At 38.3% G+C, this 20,932-nt stretch overlaps 1 protein-coding gene across 3 annotated transcripts in view; it reads right to left on the bottom strand.

The window, feature by feature from the left end:
- Positions 1-16,772: 16,772 nt before the first annotated feature.
- Positions 16,773-20,932, bottom strand: part of LOC134527127 (uncharacterized) — a 131,136-nt gene continuing 126,976 nt past the window's right edge. For all 3 annotated transcript variants that reach the window (XM_063359513.1, XM_063359512.1, XM_063359515.1), the window contains one exon: positions 16,773-17,080. In XM_063359513.1, coding sequence (XP_063215583.1) covers positions 16,817-17,080 — 264 coding nt within the window. In that variant the 3' untranslated portion in view covers positions 16,773-16,816. The remainder of the gene's footprint in view (positions 17,081-20,932) is intronic.

Here is a 20,932-nt window from a genome sequence, read left to right as displayed (position 1 = left end):
AGCTGGAATCACATGAATCATTTGGAATTTAGCTTTAGAAAGAAAATCACACGGATAAAGTTCATTAATTTTAAGCTCATCATTCATGTACAAGCGACAATCGCAAGGGACCTCAATGTCCACAGCGCCAGGTCGATCCGCAGCAGCTAAAAACAAGGTTTGGTTCTTATTCACTAAACATTGTACTTCTAGTTTACCAACAGGGTTAGTTAGAAAATACCGTTCAGGACCAGCCTGCGTAATCATGAGGTGGGTTCCCGAATGGCATCTGTAAGCACACAGTTCACCAAGTTTCTCTGCAGTCACTCCCTGAAATAAAGCTTTAGGATATAGAGAACTTCCCATGGCATCACCTGAAAATCTGGGAACAAAACATAAACTGTCTTCGAAGGGACGACAATCCAACAAATTTCTACCCTGAATGGTCACCAGTTGCTCATTATTTACGGCTAAAAAGTTGGGCTCGTGCTCTAAGTGGCAAGTGTTATTTTTCCAGCGGAAAGGTACCGCAACAAACTGAAATAGTTTCCAATTGGAATTAACATGAACAATAGGTATCTTAAGTTTGACATACAAGTTCTCCTGATAAATGTGACAGCGACAAATAGGCAAATGAAAATACTTTTGCACTTAGGCAACACTAATAGTTAAACGATTCTAAACAAAGATGGGTACAGGTTAACTATTTGAAAAGTCTTAAAAAAAAAAATTATTAAGCATACCCACAGGTACAAACCTCAATACCAAAACTAAATAATTTTACCAATAATCTCATCAATCAAAATTTAAATTAATCTGACGATCTGACCTCTGGCACCTGGTTCACGAATGACTCCAACCCGAAATTGATGACTATCAACATGCTTCTAACTTTTTCAAAACAACAAAAGCCAATAGATGCCTAACATCCACCTCCTGTGGATACACATTGTGGGACTCTAACCCAACAACAACAAAAAAAGAATTCTCAGCGGCAGGATTGGCTCGACCAATCATCCCTGTGGTGCCAATTCCCTGGCCCACCACTTCTACACCTCCATGCCTCTTACATTGGTAGCCACCACTACTTCAAAAGGACACAACATTCCTCAGGCTCATTCCTCATTTACTAAGGGTCGCCTACCCTGCGAACCCAGTCACAACCAGGGCCTCCATGCCCTCACACTACAGCCCATTCCTCCAGGGTCTGTATTACTTTACTCCATAACTTCCTACAATGGCATCATCATCAAATAAATTTTGTTAACACAGTTACTACTCAATCGAACCAGGGCCATAGCCAAAATCAACAATCAAAACAAGGAAAAAATTAGGTAAGTTACTTTTAACCGTTATTAACTGTTTAACTTGCTCTCTTAGAAAAAATAAACTCCTGAATCAACAATCATTAAATAAGACTGCCCAAAAAAAAAACACTTTTCTTTATTCACTTAAAATCTGCCTGTAATTAATAAACCACGAAAGCTGAAATAAAAATTGTATTAAACATCCTAGACAAAAATAAAAAAAAATTAATGAACATGATAAGAAAAATAAAAATACTTTCACCTTAACATTTGCTATGCTGTAGGCAGCAATCAGCTGGTTGTTCTCGTCTGGTGGAAACAGCAACACCTCGAAACAACAGCTACTGGTGGTGCTATCAGATCCTCTCCGATGTAATCTCCAGCAACACCATGCACCGTCTTCTCAGTCATGAAGCCAGTCACAAGTCACCACTGAACTGAGTACTGTAACACTACTTTCACAAAACCGATAAGAATCAAGCACAAACAAAACAACTCATAAAAAAAATGTTTTCTCTGTATCACAAAGCTAAATACAAATTTTCGTGTAGTTAAAATAAAATTGTAAATAAATAAAAATGCTTTATTACTTGTGTTAATAAATGTAAAAGGGGCACTGTATAAAAAAAACTTATTTAAATTTTAATTATGTTGAGAGAACAAATTAGAACATTACATTCCAAGTAGGATAAACAAAATAAATTCAAAAATGCTCTATCATAACTGTCCCCACTCACTCTATTATTTAACTTTATTACTTAAAATACTTCACTTCAAAAAAAAAATTTTAAAAAATTAACTCCCTTCCATTATCATTAACACAATAAACTTTCTCATCAATTAATTCAATAAAATTTACTTTAATACGTAGGCAGGTACACTAGCTCACTTATGTTTCTCATTACCCCTCCTTCCTAAATTTAACACAATTCCATTAACTTAACCCAGGGAATTTACCTCCAGGACAACCAAAAATTTCGCTGTAGTGCCTATCTCCTATAGGCCCACTACACAACAGGGGACTCTAACCCCACCAACAAAATTAATTGAAGTGGTACCCTTATCCCATACGGGATAGCCACTTCGGTACTACCATGGGGAACTCCTGCCCCAAACTACTAACAACACAGGGTTCTCCCGACCCTTAACCAGTAGCCAGCCCATCTCCTAAGGGTCTGCGCTACAGTCCCTACTCTCCCAGGGACACCTCAAATTGTCCCAGCTCAGCTCCACTGGCTGGACAATTACAACAACTCTTATCTCAAAGACAACACAAATTACACCTTACTGTTCCCCTGGAGTTCATTCCCTTAACATACACAAATAAACAAACCTCACACTTTTCTCAGAGCTAATCCATCCTACTGTGTACCTCCTACAAATGCAAAAAAAAAAAAAATAATTATTATTAAAACAAAAATAATTATAATGACAAATAAATAAATACTTTAAAATTATTACTCTCAACATTACTAAATTAACTCATAAAAAAACGGTGAACTCAATGACGGACATAAAATTAATCATAAAAAAAAATAACTGTGAAACTCTTATCTGTATCCTTGGAAGACCAGCCGGCCGGTAAACACCGGGCCGGAACGAGCCTTGCCGCGCCGTGCCGAGCCGGACCGCGCCAGACCGGCAACCGCTCAAGGTCAGCGCACAGCTGACTGTCGCGCTCGTCACATAGCACGCGATGTCTAGACTAGGCAACGCTCTCGTCGTTGGTAGCAAGCCAGCTCCACGACACATGACTTTCCTCGTCCGCAACAAGCACTGTCTACAACATTACTTAACACAAGTTTTAACATCGTTCCTAAACCAAAAGTCCACACAAACTCTTAACCAAAATTTAATTATGATAATTTTCAAAATTAATTAAATAATCATTAAACCGGCATTAGAATTTACGTAATTAAAATTAATATACCTTGATAGGTGACCTGATCAAAAAAAAGAAACTCATGACTGACTGACTGACTGACCGACTAACTTAACTAAACCAAAAACTTTTTATTCATAAAATTTAAACAAAACAACAGTAACATTACTAACAAAAATACGTGAAGCACAACGCAACGTGTCCGCCGCGTGCTCCCACACGACACTGCTTCCACTGCTCTATAATTAAACATGATTAAATTCGAAAGAAAAAAAGAAGAGAAAAAAAAATAAAGCACAAACAACCCTACAAAAGACTACCCGAAGCCTCACACCACTTGTGACGTGGCTCCGTCAGACGTCCCGCGTACACCTATACACAAAATAATAAATAACCTATAACATTGGGGGAGGGGGTGGTACTGTAGCTCGTTGGTAGGCATGGTACTCGAGACCAAGTCTTCTCCCTATACAGGAAGTGTAGGGTATAATTTATGCACTGAAAAGAGACATTAGTTCATTCAAGCACAGATTTTATTTACTAATCCAAATATGAGAAGCACAATAAACAAACTCTGAGAAATAAAAAAAAAAAGGTTAACAAAAGAATTAATAAATAATAAGTTATCAAGTAGATTCACGAATAAATAAATACATTAAATACACATTAAAGTGACGTCAGCCGGCAAACAATTATCACTACAACAACATGGCCGTTCTCTCGTCGTCGCAGCTCCGCTGAGGAATAGTATACTTCCCAGTTACCACTACATACATGCTTATAACCAGACGTCGATTTTTCCCAAAACCAAATAATAAATAATAGGGATGGAATAATACTACATAATTTCTTAAAAGATTAAGACGAAGATCGTCCAAGAAATGGTCGTGGCGAACGAGCCATGGCCAACCACTTACCCTCTGACTTGAGGCGAAGAAAAGTTGTTTCAAACCGACGTGGACTCGGCTTCCAGAGAGGTCCCCAGGCAAAAAGCCTCGGCCCCTCCCTGGAAGGAGGTTTTAACTACGAAATTAGGCCATGCCGGAAAAAAAAACACGAACACCGGGAAAACTTAGCCACGGGGGAACTGGCTGTCCCCCCTTCCCACAAGGAAAAAAATGGAAAACAAGCGAAGTCTGCTGTTCCTTCTGTGCAGGCGCGAGCGAGTTTCCCCCTCTCCCTCTTGCGCTGCTCGATTGTTTTTTTCAGTCTACGTTTCCAAAGTCGGACGCCAGATGGCAACAATAATCAGGACAGAGTCCTCGAAACGAGTACACGAAGCTGAAAATGACAGAGACAAACAAAATCAACGTTACACAGCGGGTTTTTCTGGAACGGCGTGTTGCAACCTCTCAGCGGGCCCTGGCCAGCGACCCGCGAGAATTAGCTAACCACGCAGCCTCGCAAAAGCCCGCGGTGCCTGTAAACTAATGTCGCAGCAACCTATATTCCAATACCCGCGTGTTGAAATCAACCGGCCGAGCCTGGAAACGTGCACGTACACCAACACGTAAACCTGACGAGAAACAAAAGTAAAATAAAATTTAAGAAAAAAAAAATAATGAAATTTCCAGACCGCGACAATATTATGATGGTCTTTTCCGTGTGCTTGCGATCATTCTTGTTAATATTTTAATGGATTTCTCTAATTGCTTTTGATTATTCCTGACTAGACATCTGATGGTTTTCTCCGAGAGCTCCTGATTATTTGTGAGTAATCGATCTCTGCATGAATGATTTTTTACTAAATGCGTCAAGTCATTTTATTCAAAGTTACATTTAATTAGTGAAATCCTGCTAATAAATTGGCACTTACAATTTTTTTTTTATTAGGTGGATTGAAAAAAATAACCTTACTCAGACAAATAATATGCTATGAGACAGCTGAGAAGCATTAAAATGTAAGACAAACTGCATTGTCCTTGGTGACTAAGACAGGTAATTTTATTCAGAGTTTCGTATAAATTTCCGAATTCATATTAACAAATCAGTACTTAAATTTTTTTTTTATCAGGTGGAAGTCAGACAAAAACAAAAGATCATTAATCGGACGATTACTACATCATGAATCAACTGAGAAACTCTATCACACAGGAAGATTTCCCTTCCCCTTGAGTTCTAGCGAAGCCCTCCTTCTTTTGCGATCGTTAGGGAGCATACTGCATCCCACACAAAACATTGACTGCTTATACAGACAACTGATACATGCTGTATGCTAATATGTGAATTTATGATCTTGAGATTCTCGCTAGTTCTTGATATTATTCACTAATTTTTAAATAAGGACAATGTTCTTCCTTTTGATATATAGGGAAGCACGCCTTTTAAACTGTTCGTGAGTGAGCATTCCACAACCTACGCCCAACATCGGTTGCTTTTACAACACATCGCATGAGGATATATGAAGGTGGGTAGTAAAACTACTTGGGCATGATTTTTTTCAAAATGAAAAAAAAATGTATGGATGCTAATAATTGACGAATGCTCATATATAAAAATACGAAGTATCTAAAAAATACTTTTAGTCGCTATTCGACCATTATGGAGTACGTAGTCTATTGAAGGTACGATACTCAAATATCAATCTCGATCTGAAGGACATTGTACATACTGTAGCAAATACTTCGATAAAAGCTATAATGCTCGTAGACATGGAAAGAACAATTGAGTTAAAAGCCCATTCGAACAAATACTAAGTTGCGGCAAGTGTGGTAGGCTGTTGACACGAAGAGAGAATTTAAAAAGATACGATAAAACTTGTAAAGCCAAGCTCGCGCAGGAGATAAAGTACATAGATGGAGACGGTATGCTCGGAGACATTATGTCTTACAATGAAATTGATCTATCTAGTCTTAAAAGCGAATGTGTTAAAATCTCTCCAGGTCTTGAGAAAGGAAATAGCTTAAATAGTGTTGAAGATATAAGTACGGTAGAAGATAATGAAAGTATCATCTCTAGAAAAAGTGACAAGTCGTCTTATAGTAGTCTTCTACGGACTTTGGAATATTTTTTTGGACAATTAGCAAGTAAGCTTGATGTCAATGATGGTACTCTAATGTCAAAAAATTCGAAATCCTGGGATAATCAAGATGTAGATGTCAGTGTGTTTGACAAAGATGTGGACAGCACCGATGATGGTGATGCAAAGTTTTTGTGTGCTGTGTGTAGCCGAGTAGACTGATGAAAATAAGTGAGAAGCTTAATGTAGAATGGACTTGTGTTGATGGATATGTTGGTGTCCTACTGTATGTGCATAAATTGAATGCTAGTGGTCTGATAATATTTTGGGTTATTTACGAAGATATTTATCGATGTGTGCTATGAAAAGCATAAAAGTGTATAGTAAACTTATAGAGTAGGAATCTTGTTTCGGAGACTTTTGTCATAAGGCTTAACAAGAATCGACACTGAAGGCTTTGAAGATGTATGGTACTGGGCATGTCTTGTCTGTAGCTATATCAACACTGAAGGACCCCTGAACTGCAGATGAGAGGTACAAAAATAATTGACTTTGGACCTAGCCCGGTATCGTATAAGTTATTTTAGAAATGTGTTGTATACATTTGGAGTCAGTTGGAGGTTATGTGTAGCTGTACATAATAAAATTTAAATTTGATTAGTTTAAATTATGTTCGGTTTCTGAAAGTTCCATTGTTCAGAGACTCTTAATCCTTCTAGTAAGTCAAAATGAACCGTAAATGTAGGATGTGCGATTAGTTGTTTCAATATATAATTTAAACTTGTATTTCTTGAAATTGCTAATTTATTAAGTAGTAACAATTGATGTATTGACTTGCGTATTATACAAGCGGATGCTGATATTTAAGCGAGTCTTAGACAGCAGGTCCCTCAGTCCACCTCGTAAAGTGGTGCAGTGCAGATCTGATGGATTGACTTGTCTGCATATAAGTCCGATACATGAATATTCATGTGTATCCGAACTCTATGGTAGCAACGATGACATCGGTACATATCACAATGGTGACGGGGTCAACGGCTGCAGAGATCATGGCGGAGGGTCTCGCGTCTTCACCGGGGTCCCTGACGACGGAGGCGATGATGACGAAGCAGATCCCGATGACAACGATGAGGGCAGCCCCAGAGATTCGAATGGTAACGAGGCTACCATCTCCAGAGATCCCGATGATGGCTGTATCTACTGTCTCTTCACTCAAAGAGACTTCAATGTGTGCATTATCGACAGCAGAGGAGACTCCGATACCTGAAACTACACCGAATATGGTAAATAAAACATTTTGTGTGCAATTCCCAGCTTCTGCATCAGTTGTGTTTACTTCCGATTCTTTGACATCCAGTATAGATTATCTGTCAATGTTGACTGGGAAATCTCCGGCTCATGCAACATACGGGACTTCGCCGTCTACAACCGCGGTGCACAATGAAAGTAATATACTTTCCGAGCCGTCGGTGACTCAAGGTCTAACGAGGAGACATCTGTGTACGTACTGTGACAAAAGTTTTAAATACCGTCAACATGCAAGAAGACATGAAAATCATGTCTGTAGAAGAAACGCTAATCGTGTGGCATTTCCGTGTGACCCATGTGGTGTACATTTCACAAACAAAAGTAATTTGATTAGGCATTGTAAAAGCAAAGTTCATTTGCAAGTTGAACATCGGGGAAGCGATGATAATTGCGATGAATATCTGTATCAGGGCCGCTACTGTGGTAAACGTTTTGAACGACTACGAAGTACATGCATCCATGAAAATAATGGCTGCAAAAAAATTTTTGCCGTGTAAAATTTCTGTGTGAGAAGTGCTGTGTACAGGTTACACGAAAATTTTACTTGAAAAAACATTATAAATTTTGTAAAGGTGGGTTTCTAGCACCATAACTGGTCCTCTAAGGTGTTACACTCCTGATCTGATGTATCGTGATCAGTATGAATTAGTTGTATTTTGTCACTCTTAAAACGAACTATAATAATTTATTTTAATAAAAATGAATGTTGCAAGGGCTGAAAAATGTATACGATATATATACCATGTCAGATTTTATTGTGTATAAATGTACAAATTTAAAAAAATTATTGAATTAAAGAATTTTTTATTTATTTTTCCTAACCTACATCGTTTACCTTAATGTAATAAACTACATGTGACACGTAATTTAGGTCGGATTTGTAGTGTCCGTTTTGTCTTGTTTGTGTGTATTATTTTTTTTACCAATAATGCTGAAGACAGTTTTTTTTTTGCTAAGATTATTTTCGTCTAAATATGCCATCTGCATTCTTAAGATTTTTATGGGAGAAGTTTTGGTAAAGTGCAGGTACAGGTAATGCCGTAACATTAGAGCAAATCTGATAGCAACTTCATTTATTATTTATAAAATAAAAATTTTTTACTCCCCGAAATAAACATAACATACTTGTGGGAAATCTATGGTCTTAAATCGTAACCTTTCATATATTGGTGTTCACTACGGTGGTGATATTAAAAAATTAAAGAATGTTTATCAATTGACCACACTTCGGAGTATGCTGGTGCACTGGATGGGCTGTATCAGTAAGATTCTGGATACTTGGTAAGCGGTTCTTCGTCCAAGTTACTCACTCCTTCGTTGCTGATTACTAACACGAATATTTTACATCATAAATGAAAAAAATGTATACTAGCAGGTGGCTTGATGTGCTTTTTTGCCACTTATAATTTTCAGAGTAGTATTGAGTATGGTATGTGGGGTTTGACTCCTCTCGTATATGTGCTACAAATTTTTTTTGTTGGTAGCAAGATATACATTCGTAGGCTGATTTTCTGCTATAGACACATGTTTAGCACTTAAAACTTATTCCGTCAAGTACTTTACATGAGCTTGATTATGATTTCACTGGAGTTTAAATGTAATTAGTTAGCAGGCTAGCGAGGTGATGAATGCATGTCTCGCGCAAAACATCTGACTGTCACAGCAATCTACAAGCTTGCCACTCCCACGCGAGGTTTCAATGTTAATTAGCAGGTTCGTGTCTCCATGTCTCATTCGACAACCTCTGCCTCTAGCCTCGAGAATTTTTAAAAATACTTGAGGTTAACGAGCTTGAATTTAGGTACTTTTTATTAGTCGTACGTGAATAAGTTTAAATTCGTATGCATTGGAAGATATTTTTCTATATGAGACAGGAAATAATACAGAGTTGCTTAAATGTCTGAGATTGGTATCGAACACACATGGTTCTTACCCTATGGGTGACTAGCACTTGTCATTTGACCTATCCCCTCTAACCCTCTTTCACTTTGTGATATAGATGGGACATGGTTGTTTTCAGAGATGATGGTTAACATGTCTTGGGCAAGAGTCCTTTGTATAAATTACTATGAGTGGTAATTATTTTAGTTGAAGTGGTAATTTAATAAAACACTTAAAAATAACGTGAAGGTTTTTTTCTAATGTGTAAAAAAATCATTGATAGGATGGATTTGTATGTAGAACTGGTATTATACCACATCTCTGGAAGAACACTGCATGGTATATAATGAAAGACTCTTGGGTTCAAGAAACTATAATAAAGGTGGAAAAGGATGATGTGGTTTTTATGATATAATGAAAGGAACTTTGATGATTTTTGATCTATATAATTAAATATTTAATTGGGTTTGGGATGATGGGTTGAAGGATTAAATAATAAAACTGGACACATAGGCTTTTAAAGAAAATGAGAATGGAGCTAACCATGTCTAGAAAACAATAGATAGTATTGTGAAGCTCACAAGATCATAGATTGTGGTACATCTCTGACAACAGAAATGTGGAGACGATATCATAAAATGAGTGATATTGATGCAGCTCCTGGTATTATAACTGGTAGCTACGGTGATGATGTCTTTACGTCTGTGATAGTGACACGGACGCGAAATTCTTAAGACTAATAATAACATTTATGTAAAGAAGATGGAAGCCGTAGCACGCGAGACCAAATTGATCATCCAAATGATTGGAGAATAGGCTAAAACTTCTACTTGGTTAGCAAAATGTTGAAAATTTATACCTCCTCAAAGAAACAAGAACTACGAAATGCAGGGTTAATAGAATAAAAATTACTTTTTTTATCTGATGTATATTATTGTGATTAAATATACAATTTAATATGACTTTTATTAAATATCATTCTTACATATGTACTTTCATGCTCTTGGCGTCTACAGTGCTCATGGAGTATTATAAACTATTAGCAAACCTAGTTCTTCGTTTAACGAGTATATTTTGTATTTTTGAATACATATATGTTAACGATCAATGACTGAAATGATGTGTGTTATAAACTATAAGTCCTTCTATAACTGGTTTGATTTATAATGCTGGGAAATTTTGGAATAGTATGATCAATAAGATGTTTATATGATGTGACATTGGCCTGATACTTCGCTTGAATGAAATTTAAATGTTAACTTTGTGATAAAAGCTGCAAGTGCGTGCATTGCGTGTCCATTTCATTTGTCGAATTATCTTCCAAAAGTGTTACCTTATTTTGGTGTGCTGCTTTTTTAAATGATGTTTTGACTCGAGTATTATAGTAATTGGTTCTTGATTTGACTAGCGTATTATTCCAACCGGTGCATGTATATAAGCGAGTCCTAGACAGCAGATCACTCAGTTTGTTACTGACGACGACGACGGTGTAAGGATCACCTAGTTTGATTCTTCTGGTGCATAAGACTTGTAATTACCTGTTCTTGTGAACTCGATGGCATCTTTACCGTCTTAAACGAAGAACTTGATGGATGTTGTACCATCGACTACGGGAACCCTGACGTCAGCTACGGCAGAGAAGGTGAAGATCCCGTCGGCAACGACGACGTCATCACAAGAGGAGACTTCAACAGTCGCGATACCGTCAGCAGAAGAGACTTTAATGCCGGTGGTGCTGGCTACACAGGAAAACTCTACGAACTTCGTTTCGTCCTCGATGGAAACTTCAATGTCTGGTGATTCAACAACGACTAACGAACATCGGTGCTGTTACTGTGACAAGATTTTCACAAACAGCAGCAATACTCGACGGCATGAGACGAGAGAATGTACCAAGAACCATTATCGTAAAATGTTTGTTTGTGAGAAATGCCATAAGCAAATTGCCAGAAAAGATAATATGAAAACGCACATGAAGACATGTAAAGGTCCTGCTGCGCGGCAGAAAGTAAAGGTTTCGGTGCAACAACGATGCATTGATGTTCATAAGAGTATGCCTGGATATGGTGCAACTGCGGCAACGTTAGTATCTGGATCGAGTCTGAAAGGCTCGTCTTCATCACCCCGGTATCCTTGCAGCTACTGTGATATGTCGTTCGCAAATTTCCCATGATGCACGAAGACATAAACGGAGTAAATGCAAGAAGAATCCATCTCGTATAAAGTTTCGCTGTGATGGGTGTCATGAATGGTTTACACGTATTGATAGTTTGCGACGACATGTGAAAAAATGCAACGGTAAAGTCCATGTGTCTACTGTAGAAATTACGACTCCTCGCTTTAGATTGGAGACTCGTAAGAGAACAAGCAAGAAAACCGATGTGCAGCAACCGATTGGTATGGCGTCTGAACATGAAAATAAACCTAAGACTGTGTTCGGTGTATTACAAGTGAATTATAATGAGTTCTACTTGGCGCAGTCTGCATTTCGTGGAACATTAAAAGACTACTATTATCTAAATACGTTAGGTGAGTCGTAAGACATTTGTAATTTCCTTGGTGATATCAGAGAGGACATAATCAATCAGCTTACTGATGACGTAGCAACAAACGGACCATTAAAATATAACTTTGTGGTTGTACTGTATATATGGAAAGCCGTATCCATTCGAAGACGAAGTGAAGAAGTGTGCATTAAAGACATCGGCTGCAGTAATTTACAATTCTGACGATGTGAAGCAAACTGTTAAAAACGGTATCCAGAAGCTCTGTCAAGAAGAGAAGGACTATGTCTGTAAAGGTTTTGGCTGGACTCTTTCTAGTATAAACCGATTGGAGCTAAGAATTAGTCATTTCACGCCTATGCAGACCTAAATGATTATAAGATTACTAACCTTCGCAAGTGGTCCTGTAGTAGAATATATATTATGTAATAAAGTTTATTTTGTGAAAGAACTTGTGTTGCTTTATTTCTCGAACCTGCCACTATAATGTTAAAATGTTGTTTTGTTTAATTTTTTTTCGTTTTCATTCCGAATCGTACCAAGGGCCTTAGTCGATCTAATTACTCATTTTATTGGTTGTAAATTTATTTGGTAAATTTTGAACTTTTTCCCATGTTATAGCTAAATAATTACGAATTTCCAAGACGGCAGACATGATGGCTTATAGTATGATTGTAGTAGAGGTTTTTAAGCCTCTTTAGGAATGTTGATCATGATTTATTGATATTATTTTTTGAATAATATTAATATATTTTGAATCGATCAAGTATCGAACCAGGGACAGCAACTGACCGGATCAATCAGTATATTGATTGTAAATTCATTTAATGAATTTTGGAATTTTTCCCGAATTTCTAGCTAAATAATTACATGATTCCAAGATGGCTGCCATAACGAAACATGCAACAGTAATAGGATCCAATATGGCGGTCATAACGTAAAGTGTAACGACGACATCGTACTCAATCAAGATGGCGGGTGTAACGATACATGCTACAATTATATAATCCAAGATGGCGACCATAATGATACGTGTAACAGTAGTTTAAAGTAATATTTTATTAAATTTTTATTATTTAATTCGATTAATAATATTATTTAAAGAATTTTGAAATTTTTCCCCAATCTCTAGCATTAAATTTACGGATTTTCAAGATGGTGGACATGACGTCATACTACCTGATGATATGTATACTTTGACATAAGTGGTGGGGGTCAGTCTGCCAGCACTCACCACGGGGGAAGGATCGGTCGCCATTTTTATTTTATTGCCCTCCCCAGGTTCGAACCGAGGACTCCGAAATCCGTGTCGTAAAAGTACATTTTTTTATAAAAAATTTATAAAAATTTTATTAAATGATTTTTTATAAATTTAAATTTTTTTCATTAAAATCGGATAATAAATAAAAAAGTTAAAGATGGCGGCCGTAACGGAAATTGCAACCGTGACGTCATAATTCAAAATGGTGGATAACACAACGCCGGAATGTTCAAGAAAACGAAATGACGTCATCCGAAATGGCGGATCCAAGATGGCAGATCCAACATGGCCGCCGGGGTCAAGGTCAAGGTCAAGGTCACATCCATCCAAGATGGCCGCCGTGACGTCACAATCCAATATGGCGGACCGGCTCCCGGCCCACACTCCTACTGCAGTCCCCGGAGGAACCAATACATACTACTCACATGCAACACCAAACATGAGCGTGTTGCAACCTGTCTCGACCTGTGATGCTTCTACGCAGACACCCAACCGGTGTGCGTCTCGTCGTCGAAGTTCAGGCAGTGAATCTGTCCCAACTAGCACTGCCGTAAAGCCCAGGTACAGACGTGGTCACAGACGTCATCGACCATGTCTCGCCGGAGTTGTCGACAGGGCAGATGACCAGCTGGAAACCTGTGTTCCTGACCATGTGACCTGCGAACCAGTTGGAACCGGAGTCGATGAGCCAGTTGGAACCGGAGTCGATGCACCAGTTGGAACCGGAGTTCCAACTGCAGTTCGTGCAGCATTAAATAATTTGCTTGCGAAAAGGCTTAATTCCTTAACATAATATGCATTTGTGTAATTTTCCTAAATAAATGTGTAAACTTGAACTTGTGTGTTTTCATTTCTATAATTTTAAGGTACCTAATTAAAATTAATTTTAAATACAGTCAATATTCTGACTCATGTAGTATACCAGTAGGCCTCGAGTATATGAGGTTCAGACGACTGGACCCTCAGTTCACCTCTGGCCGCGGTGCAGTACGGAGCGGCTCTGTTCAGTAAGTTTCGCGAGATTTAGTTACTGTTCCAATGACGACCTGGGTGGATGATCTACCATCAACATCAGGAACCTATATGGCACCGACAACGACAACAGAGACTAAAGCGACAGCGGAGAGCTCAATGGATGTGGTGTCGACAGCTGCGGAGATCCCGATACCGGCTGCAGAGGAGACTTCGATATGTGCTGTTCCATCATCAGTTGAAGTTTCAACATCAGCATTTCAGACTTCAATGAATGAAGAGCGTACATCGTGTCAGTGCAAATAATGTGGTGCATTATTCACTAGAACTTCAAATGATTGCAGACATGAAAGAAGCAGGTCTAATAATGCTCAAATAATACTATTTCAGTGCAACAAGTGTAATAAACTAATTTCACGTCTCGATAGCTTACATTATCATTATAAAAATGCTCCGAGAAAGTTCAGTGCAAGTATAATAAACATGGTTGTTCTTTTGACTCATGTTTTGTACCAGCCAATGAGAGTATATATAAGTGAGACCCTGATGATGAGAACTTCAGTCCGTCTCTGGCTGCGGTGATGAACGGATCGGATAGTCATACTTGGCTTACATAATAGAGCAGTATTTAGCTATTCTTGAGAACTCGATGACATCATTACCACTATTAATGCTGACCTGGATGGAAGGCCTACCATCAACAGTGCAGAGCCCGATGACAACGTCGTCTACAGCTACACTTACTCTCTCAGCACAGCAGGATATTTCGACGTGTGCAACATCTTCCGCAGAGCAGACCTCGAAGGCTTCAGAAGTTAACATTTCAGCGGAGTTACAATGGATGTCAACAGTGCCAGTGACATTGATGAAGGAAGGAGCATGTAACGGTGTTCCATCACCCAACTGTACGTACTGTGACAAAATAAAAAACTTGAAATTACGGGATTATGTAATACACAATAATTGTAATATCAACCCTGAACGCATTAAATATCAGTGCAACAGGTGTTTTAGCCAGTTTATACACTGGGGAAGATTAAAACGACACCTCAGGAATTGTGATAGACTGGCTGTGCATTCATCAGAATCAAGCTGTATATTTTGTGGCAAAACATTGGTAAATATTAAAAGGGCAAAACAACATGAAATATATCGCTATCCTTTTAATGATCTCGATAATTCTTCTCTGTGTAAAAAATGGGATGTACCAATGTGTCGACCTGATACACTAAAGAGACATTTAAAGTCATGTAAAGGACTTACTTCGTACAATAAGAAGACTTTAAGTCAAGAAATTCTCCAGACGTTAGTGATTTGTCTGTGGTTTTTGTATTTGTAGTAGCGAAGAATTTATGTAATAAAATTTTTGTTTTTTAAAATAATTGTGGTGTTTTTGTTTTCTCAAACCTGTGACCTTTACCTGAAATTACGTCATTTTGTTCATTGTCCATGTATTGATTCAATAGGTAGAATAATTTTTTATGAATTTGATAATTTATTATAAATTTAGGGGTTAATAAAAACAACATTTCCAAGATGGCGCACATAACAGCTTACTGAAGGCTGGTATTATAGGATTTTAAGCCTCTTTAAGAATTTTAAACATGATTTATTTAAATTATTTTTACATATAATTATTTTTTTAAATCGTCCAGGGATCTAACAAAGGACAGGAATCGATCGAATAAATCAGTATATTGAATACAAATTTTTTAATGAATTTTAGAATTTTTCCCGAATCTGTAGCATTAAAATTACGGATTTTCAAGATGGAGGATATGACGTCATACTAGCTGACGATGTATATATACTTTGACATAAGTGGTGAGGGGGTCGGTCTGCCAGCAGCCACCATGAGGGAAGGATAGGTTGCCATTTTAATTTTTTTGCTCTCCCGGGTTCGAACCGAGGATTCCGAGCTCCATGTCGTAGGTGTATGTTTTTTAAATATTTTTTATTAAAAATTTTTTAATTGTTTTTTATATTTTTCAAAAAAAAATTCATTACAATTGGATAGTAAATAAGATTTTCAAGATGGCGACCGTAACGGAAATTGCAACGGTGAAGTCATAATTAAAAATGGCGGAATGTTCGAGAAAACAAAATGACATCAACAATGATGGCGGATCCAATATGGCTGCCGTGACGTCAGAGAGGTCGGTCACTGACCCGGTTCACGGCTCCAGCGCCTGGCGGCTGTGCCAGTATCGCCATTTACATACTACTGTCTATTATTCATCGAAGTCGCTAGAGACCATGGCAAGTGATGAGATGCTAGTGGATCACTGACGGGACGAATGTGTCGGGCGAGCGGAAGCGCCCCGAGTCAAACCAAACTGTGTCGCCGCAATGTCCGCCATGTTTCTCAGCTGCGAATAATCCTGCTCCGACGCGACCGGGGTTCAATCCTGAGTGCCGTTGGCGGGAGGTGCGCGCTCTGACCTCTTTATTTTATTTTAAATGATTCCATTATTTGAAATTTCTCGTCACCAAAAAAAGCCATCCATCCCTCCTTTACCGAATATTTTGAAAAGTTTGTTTTTCATTTTGATATATATTTAGTGACTGTGACAGTGTTTGAGACTTATCAGGGATTGGAACCCAGAATCCCTAGCACTGCGAGCTGGCCTTACTCCAGCTGCACTACGCTAAGTCCCACGTTAGTAGGACGTTGAAATAAAAATGTCTTAGGGTGATATAATTGAAAAACGTGCAAAAATAATTTAAAACTTTTTATTACAACTGAAATAGACAAAAAGGGTCCTATTTCTTTTTCTGCTTGGGCCTGGCTAGTTGGGAGGCTACAGCTACTTCTCCGGACTTGAAGTGCAAGTTGTAGAAGACGACCGCACCCAGTGCCGCGATGCAGCCAATGACGGCCACGTACTCCGCCCTGTTGGCGAACGGCGTGCCGCACACTGTGTACCATACAGAGCCCGACGGCGGCGCGCCTCGCGGCAGGCAGCTGAAGCTGAAGTAGTCCTCTTCGTAATCAGACACGCACAGGTACTTCCTTTTCTTCAAGTCCTGCAAGTCAAACACGCTGAGTAACTTTCCACTTTTTCGTGTGAAATATGAACTTACACAAAGTGCGTAAGACGCTATATATAAAATACGGGATGTACCAGTTTCAATGGCATTTTATAACAGTTTAATTTAGACTATTTACAAAATATCATAAATCATTTAATAGTTAAACTAATCTTATTTTTCTTACAAATGTTCAATATGTGCACCTTTAGCTATACGGTATACATCCAACTAAAGTCCAATTATTCCCACACTTTGGTAAACACGTCTAGATTAATAGAAGCAGTAGCATCTTCAAATCTGTGTCACAACTCTGGAAAATCATTAGTTAGCGCCGGAACGAAGACACGATCTTTTATAAAGCCCCAAAGGAAAAAAAACGCAAGGCATTTGGTCAGGTGAACGTAGAGGCCAGAGAAAAATAACTTTGTCCTCTTGACCATTACGGACCATCCAACAGTCAGGGACTTAGACGTTCAACCACTATCGTGCAAAGAGATTTTAATGGAAAGGGGCTCCATTCTGTTCCCAAATAAAGTTTACAGGTTCACCTTCTACTAATTGTAGAAAGTGGGCCAGGCTATGGGTAGGTTTGTACAATTCGGTGTACTGATTAATATTCCGAGTTTGCGACCTTGAGCAACCGCCGCTCGCGCCACCATATTGGAAAAATGGTACCGAAAATCTTTTTCGAGAATATATTCTTTCCAGAGCCACCTATATTTTTCTGTGGAAATATTGCGCTGCAGTTCTGTAGTAGTGCTGTAGTTTTAATGTGCTGGGGAATTAATTTTAATAATAAAAGTAAACAATAAATTTAAAATGGGTATCGAAAATTGTCCCAAACATGACCACAAAAACGGTTAAGAACTTTAGTTTTTCTTACTATAACTACTTTATTCGTTACGATAGCTTCGCGGAAATAGAGAAATGACACTCACAGTTTGTACGTCTGTAGCTTTGTATGTCTATGACCAACCTCCTATTATATATAAAGATACACACACTTATGATTTTTTTTAATTTGAAATAATAATGTGTGTGTGGGGGGGTGTGTTTGTGAAATGTTGGGTTTATATGTTCTGATATGCAAAAAATATTTTTAAAAAAATTGTGAATCACTTGAAAAGAACTAATATTTAAGCCGAACTACACAAGCATTTAAAGAATGAAACACAGATCACGAATTCATTGCTCAAAGGTTTTTTATTGCTCTTAACGGCGTTTACAAATAAAATACCGTTACTTTGGGCTTCCTACATTTTCAACATTTCGCAAGTTCCGTGACGAAGATAAAATTCAATCTTGCTGCATCATTCTTTACAAGAGAAGCTGTACGGAAACACTCTCTTCGGGCCTACCACCAAGTTCAGGCTTGGTATGATAAACAAGAGAGTCCAGAGCAATGGGGTTGGGAAAGAAGCAAGATTGGGCTTACTTCAGTGAAAACAACAAAGATACAGGCACCCGAAGCAATAATGGAATTGATTTCTTGCAAGTGCAATAAGGGGTGCGGTTGAGCCTGAGGGTGTAGGGAAACAGGCTTGAAGTGTTCTGTTATCTGCACATGCTGCCACGGAGTCGCATGTGAAAACAGCGCAGAAATTTTTGCGGGCTCTGGAGAAGAAGACGAGAATGAAGACCCGACCGTTGCGAAATTATTGGCCCACGAGGTCGAAGGAGAGTACGAAGAGATTAAACATTTGCAAGATGTTGATACCTATCAGTGAGCCTGGACCATCTAGTTCTAGAGCATCGAAACAGAAAAAAAAAATCAGTAAATAACGAATCGTGGATGAGGCCTACTTGGGATACCACGTGAAAAAAGGCGCTTCTCACTCTACGTAATGGTGGTGCGAAAATTAATAAAAAAAATTGTAGTACGTATTAAGTAATCGGTATTTACTGAAAATTTGAAGGAAAAAAGTAGCTCTTTTTTGAGTTGTAGAATTTCTCTGAGGTTGACTCCGCTGTAACTCGTGAACTATTCATCAGATTGAAATAATGTTTCCTACTAAAGTTGCAGGAAATTGTATGATTTATAATATTTGTAATAACTATTTTTGACAAAGGTAAAACTGTCATTATCCATTTTTGAGCTTATTTTGCAGTTTACTTATATTATTAAAATGAATTACCACAGCACATTAGCACTACAGAACTACCACAGAACTGCAGAACAATATTTTTACAGCAAATTACAAACCAGCCCGCACACTACAGCATACTTTTATACACTAACTTTTTCACACTTTGCAAACTTTTGCACACTTTCCGGTTACTTTATAATTTTCAAAAGTTTTAGACTTTAAAATTTTCTAATTATTATTTAATATTAAATATATTTATATATATATAACTTCTGTATGAATAATTGACCCTTAAAACCTTTAAAATTTCATGAATAATTGACGATCTGAGAATAATTCATAGTTATGTTTGTGTACCATAGGTGGCGCTGATGTCGAATTCGGTTGTGCGACAATTCCGACCACTGACTCGCAAAGCTTTACCTTTTGTATACAGTCAGTGGCAATTGCGGACATGTTGGTTTGTTGACGCACTACAACCCTCTCCCCTCCCCCTCCGCATTCTCCCCATAACCCCCCCCCCCCCCCCCCACGCACACCTAGCGTGAAGACTGTTTATCAGTCAGTCTACGCTGCTCTTTTTTTGTTGACGCACCACAAAGTTGTGATGGAAATTATTGAAAGGGAGAAAGGGTAGTCTGCAGTGCTTTATGGTGTACATGATTACCTAAAGAAGCGTGTCAATGCTAATGGTGCTGTGACGTGGGTTTGCTTGCAAGAAAGGACTAAAAACTGCAAGTGAAGATTAGTTAGAAGAAATATGGAAGGTTTACATGCGTCAGATCACGAATGTAATTCCAGACACTGCTAAACTTTACGTGATGAAATCTGTCTTTAGAGCCAAGAAAAGAGTACGAGAAGAATGTGTACTCTGACGAATTGGGCACTTTACACGATAAAGGATACGAATTCGTGACTGAATTACCACATACGTCGTCAGTTAAGCGGACTCTTTACTGACATAAATACCAGGCACATGGGTCATTAGCAGAACCTACTGAACGTCGGGATGTTGTGTTATCAGAAGAAGATTTAAAGATGAGCGATGGCAGGAACTTCCTTTAAACTTATAACGGGAGAGAAGACAGAATCATTGCTTTAGCTGGTGACAAGGGGAGAGACTACCTCATAACTCAACGCCACTTTTTCATGGATGGTACATTTCGAAGCTGCAGCAAGCAGTTCGCACATATCTATACTATACATGTAGATATAGGAATCAATGAAAAATAACAAACATAATCTCTGTTATTTTTGTTTTGCTTCCCAACAAGATGAAATAAACTTACATTCGTCTGTTTCTGTTGGTGATGGAGAGAATTCCAGAATGGAATCCTTAGACAATAAACGTGAATTTCGAGTCAGCGACCATATCGGCACTCAAAGAAGTGTTTCCTTCTGTTGATATCAATGGTTGTTTTTTTCCATATGAAGAAGTGCCTGTGGAAGAAGGTAAAAAGCGCAGGTTTAACGAATGAGTATAAAGAAAACGAAGAAGCGAGACTCAGCATCCGGATGTGTGCAGCTCTGGCTTTCCTAAAACCTGAAGATGTATGCGAAGGGTGGCTCATAATTCATGGAGAAGCACTCTTAAATTCAAAACTAGAAGAGTTCTTCGACTACTTCATTGACCATTGGCTTGAAAATGACATCATGCCTGTGCAGCTATGGACCTGTATAAGCTAAGGCACCGAACCAATAATGCAGTAGAGGGTTGGAACAGTAAAATAAATGCGTGTATTGGTAAACCCCACCCGAA

The sequence above is a fragment of the Bacillus rossius genome, chromosome 1 (assembly GCF_032445375.1).
Source record: "Bacillus rossius redtenbacheri isolate Brsri chromosome 1, Brsri_v3, whole genome shotgun sequence".
NCBI lineage: Eukaryota > Metazoa > Arthropoda > Insecta > Phasmatodea > Bacillidae > Bacillus > Bacillus rossius.
This window is presented reverse-complemented; position numbering and strand designations above follow the sequence as displayed.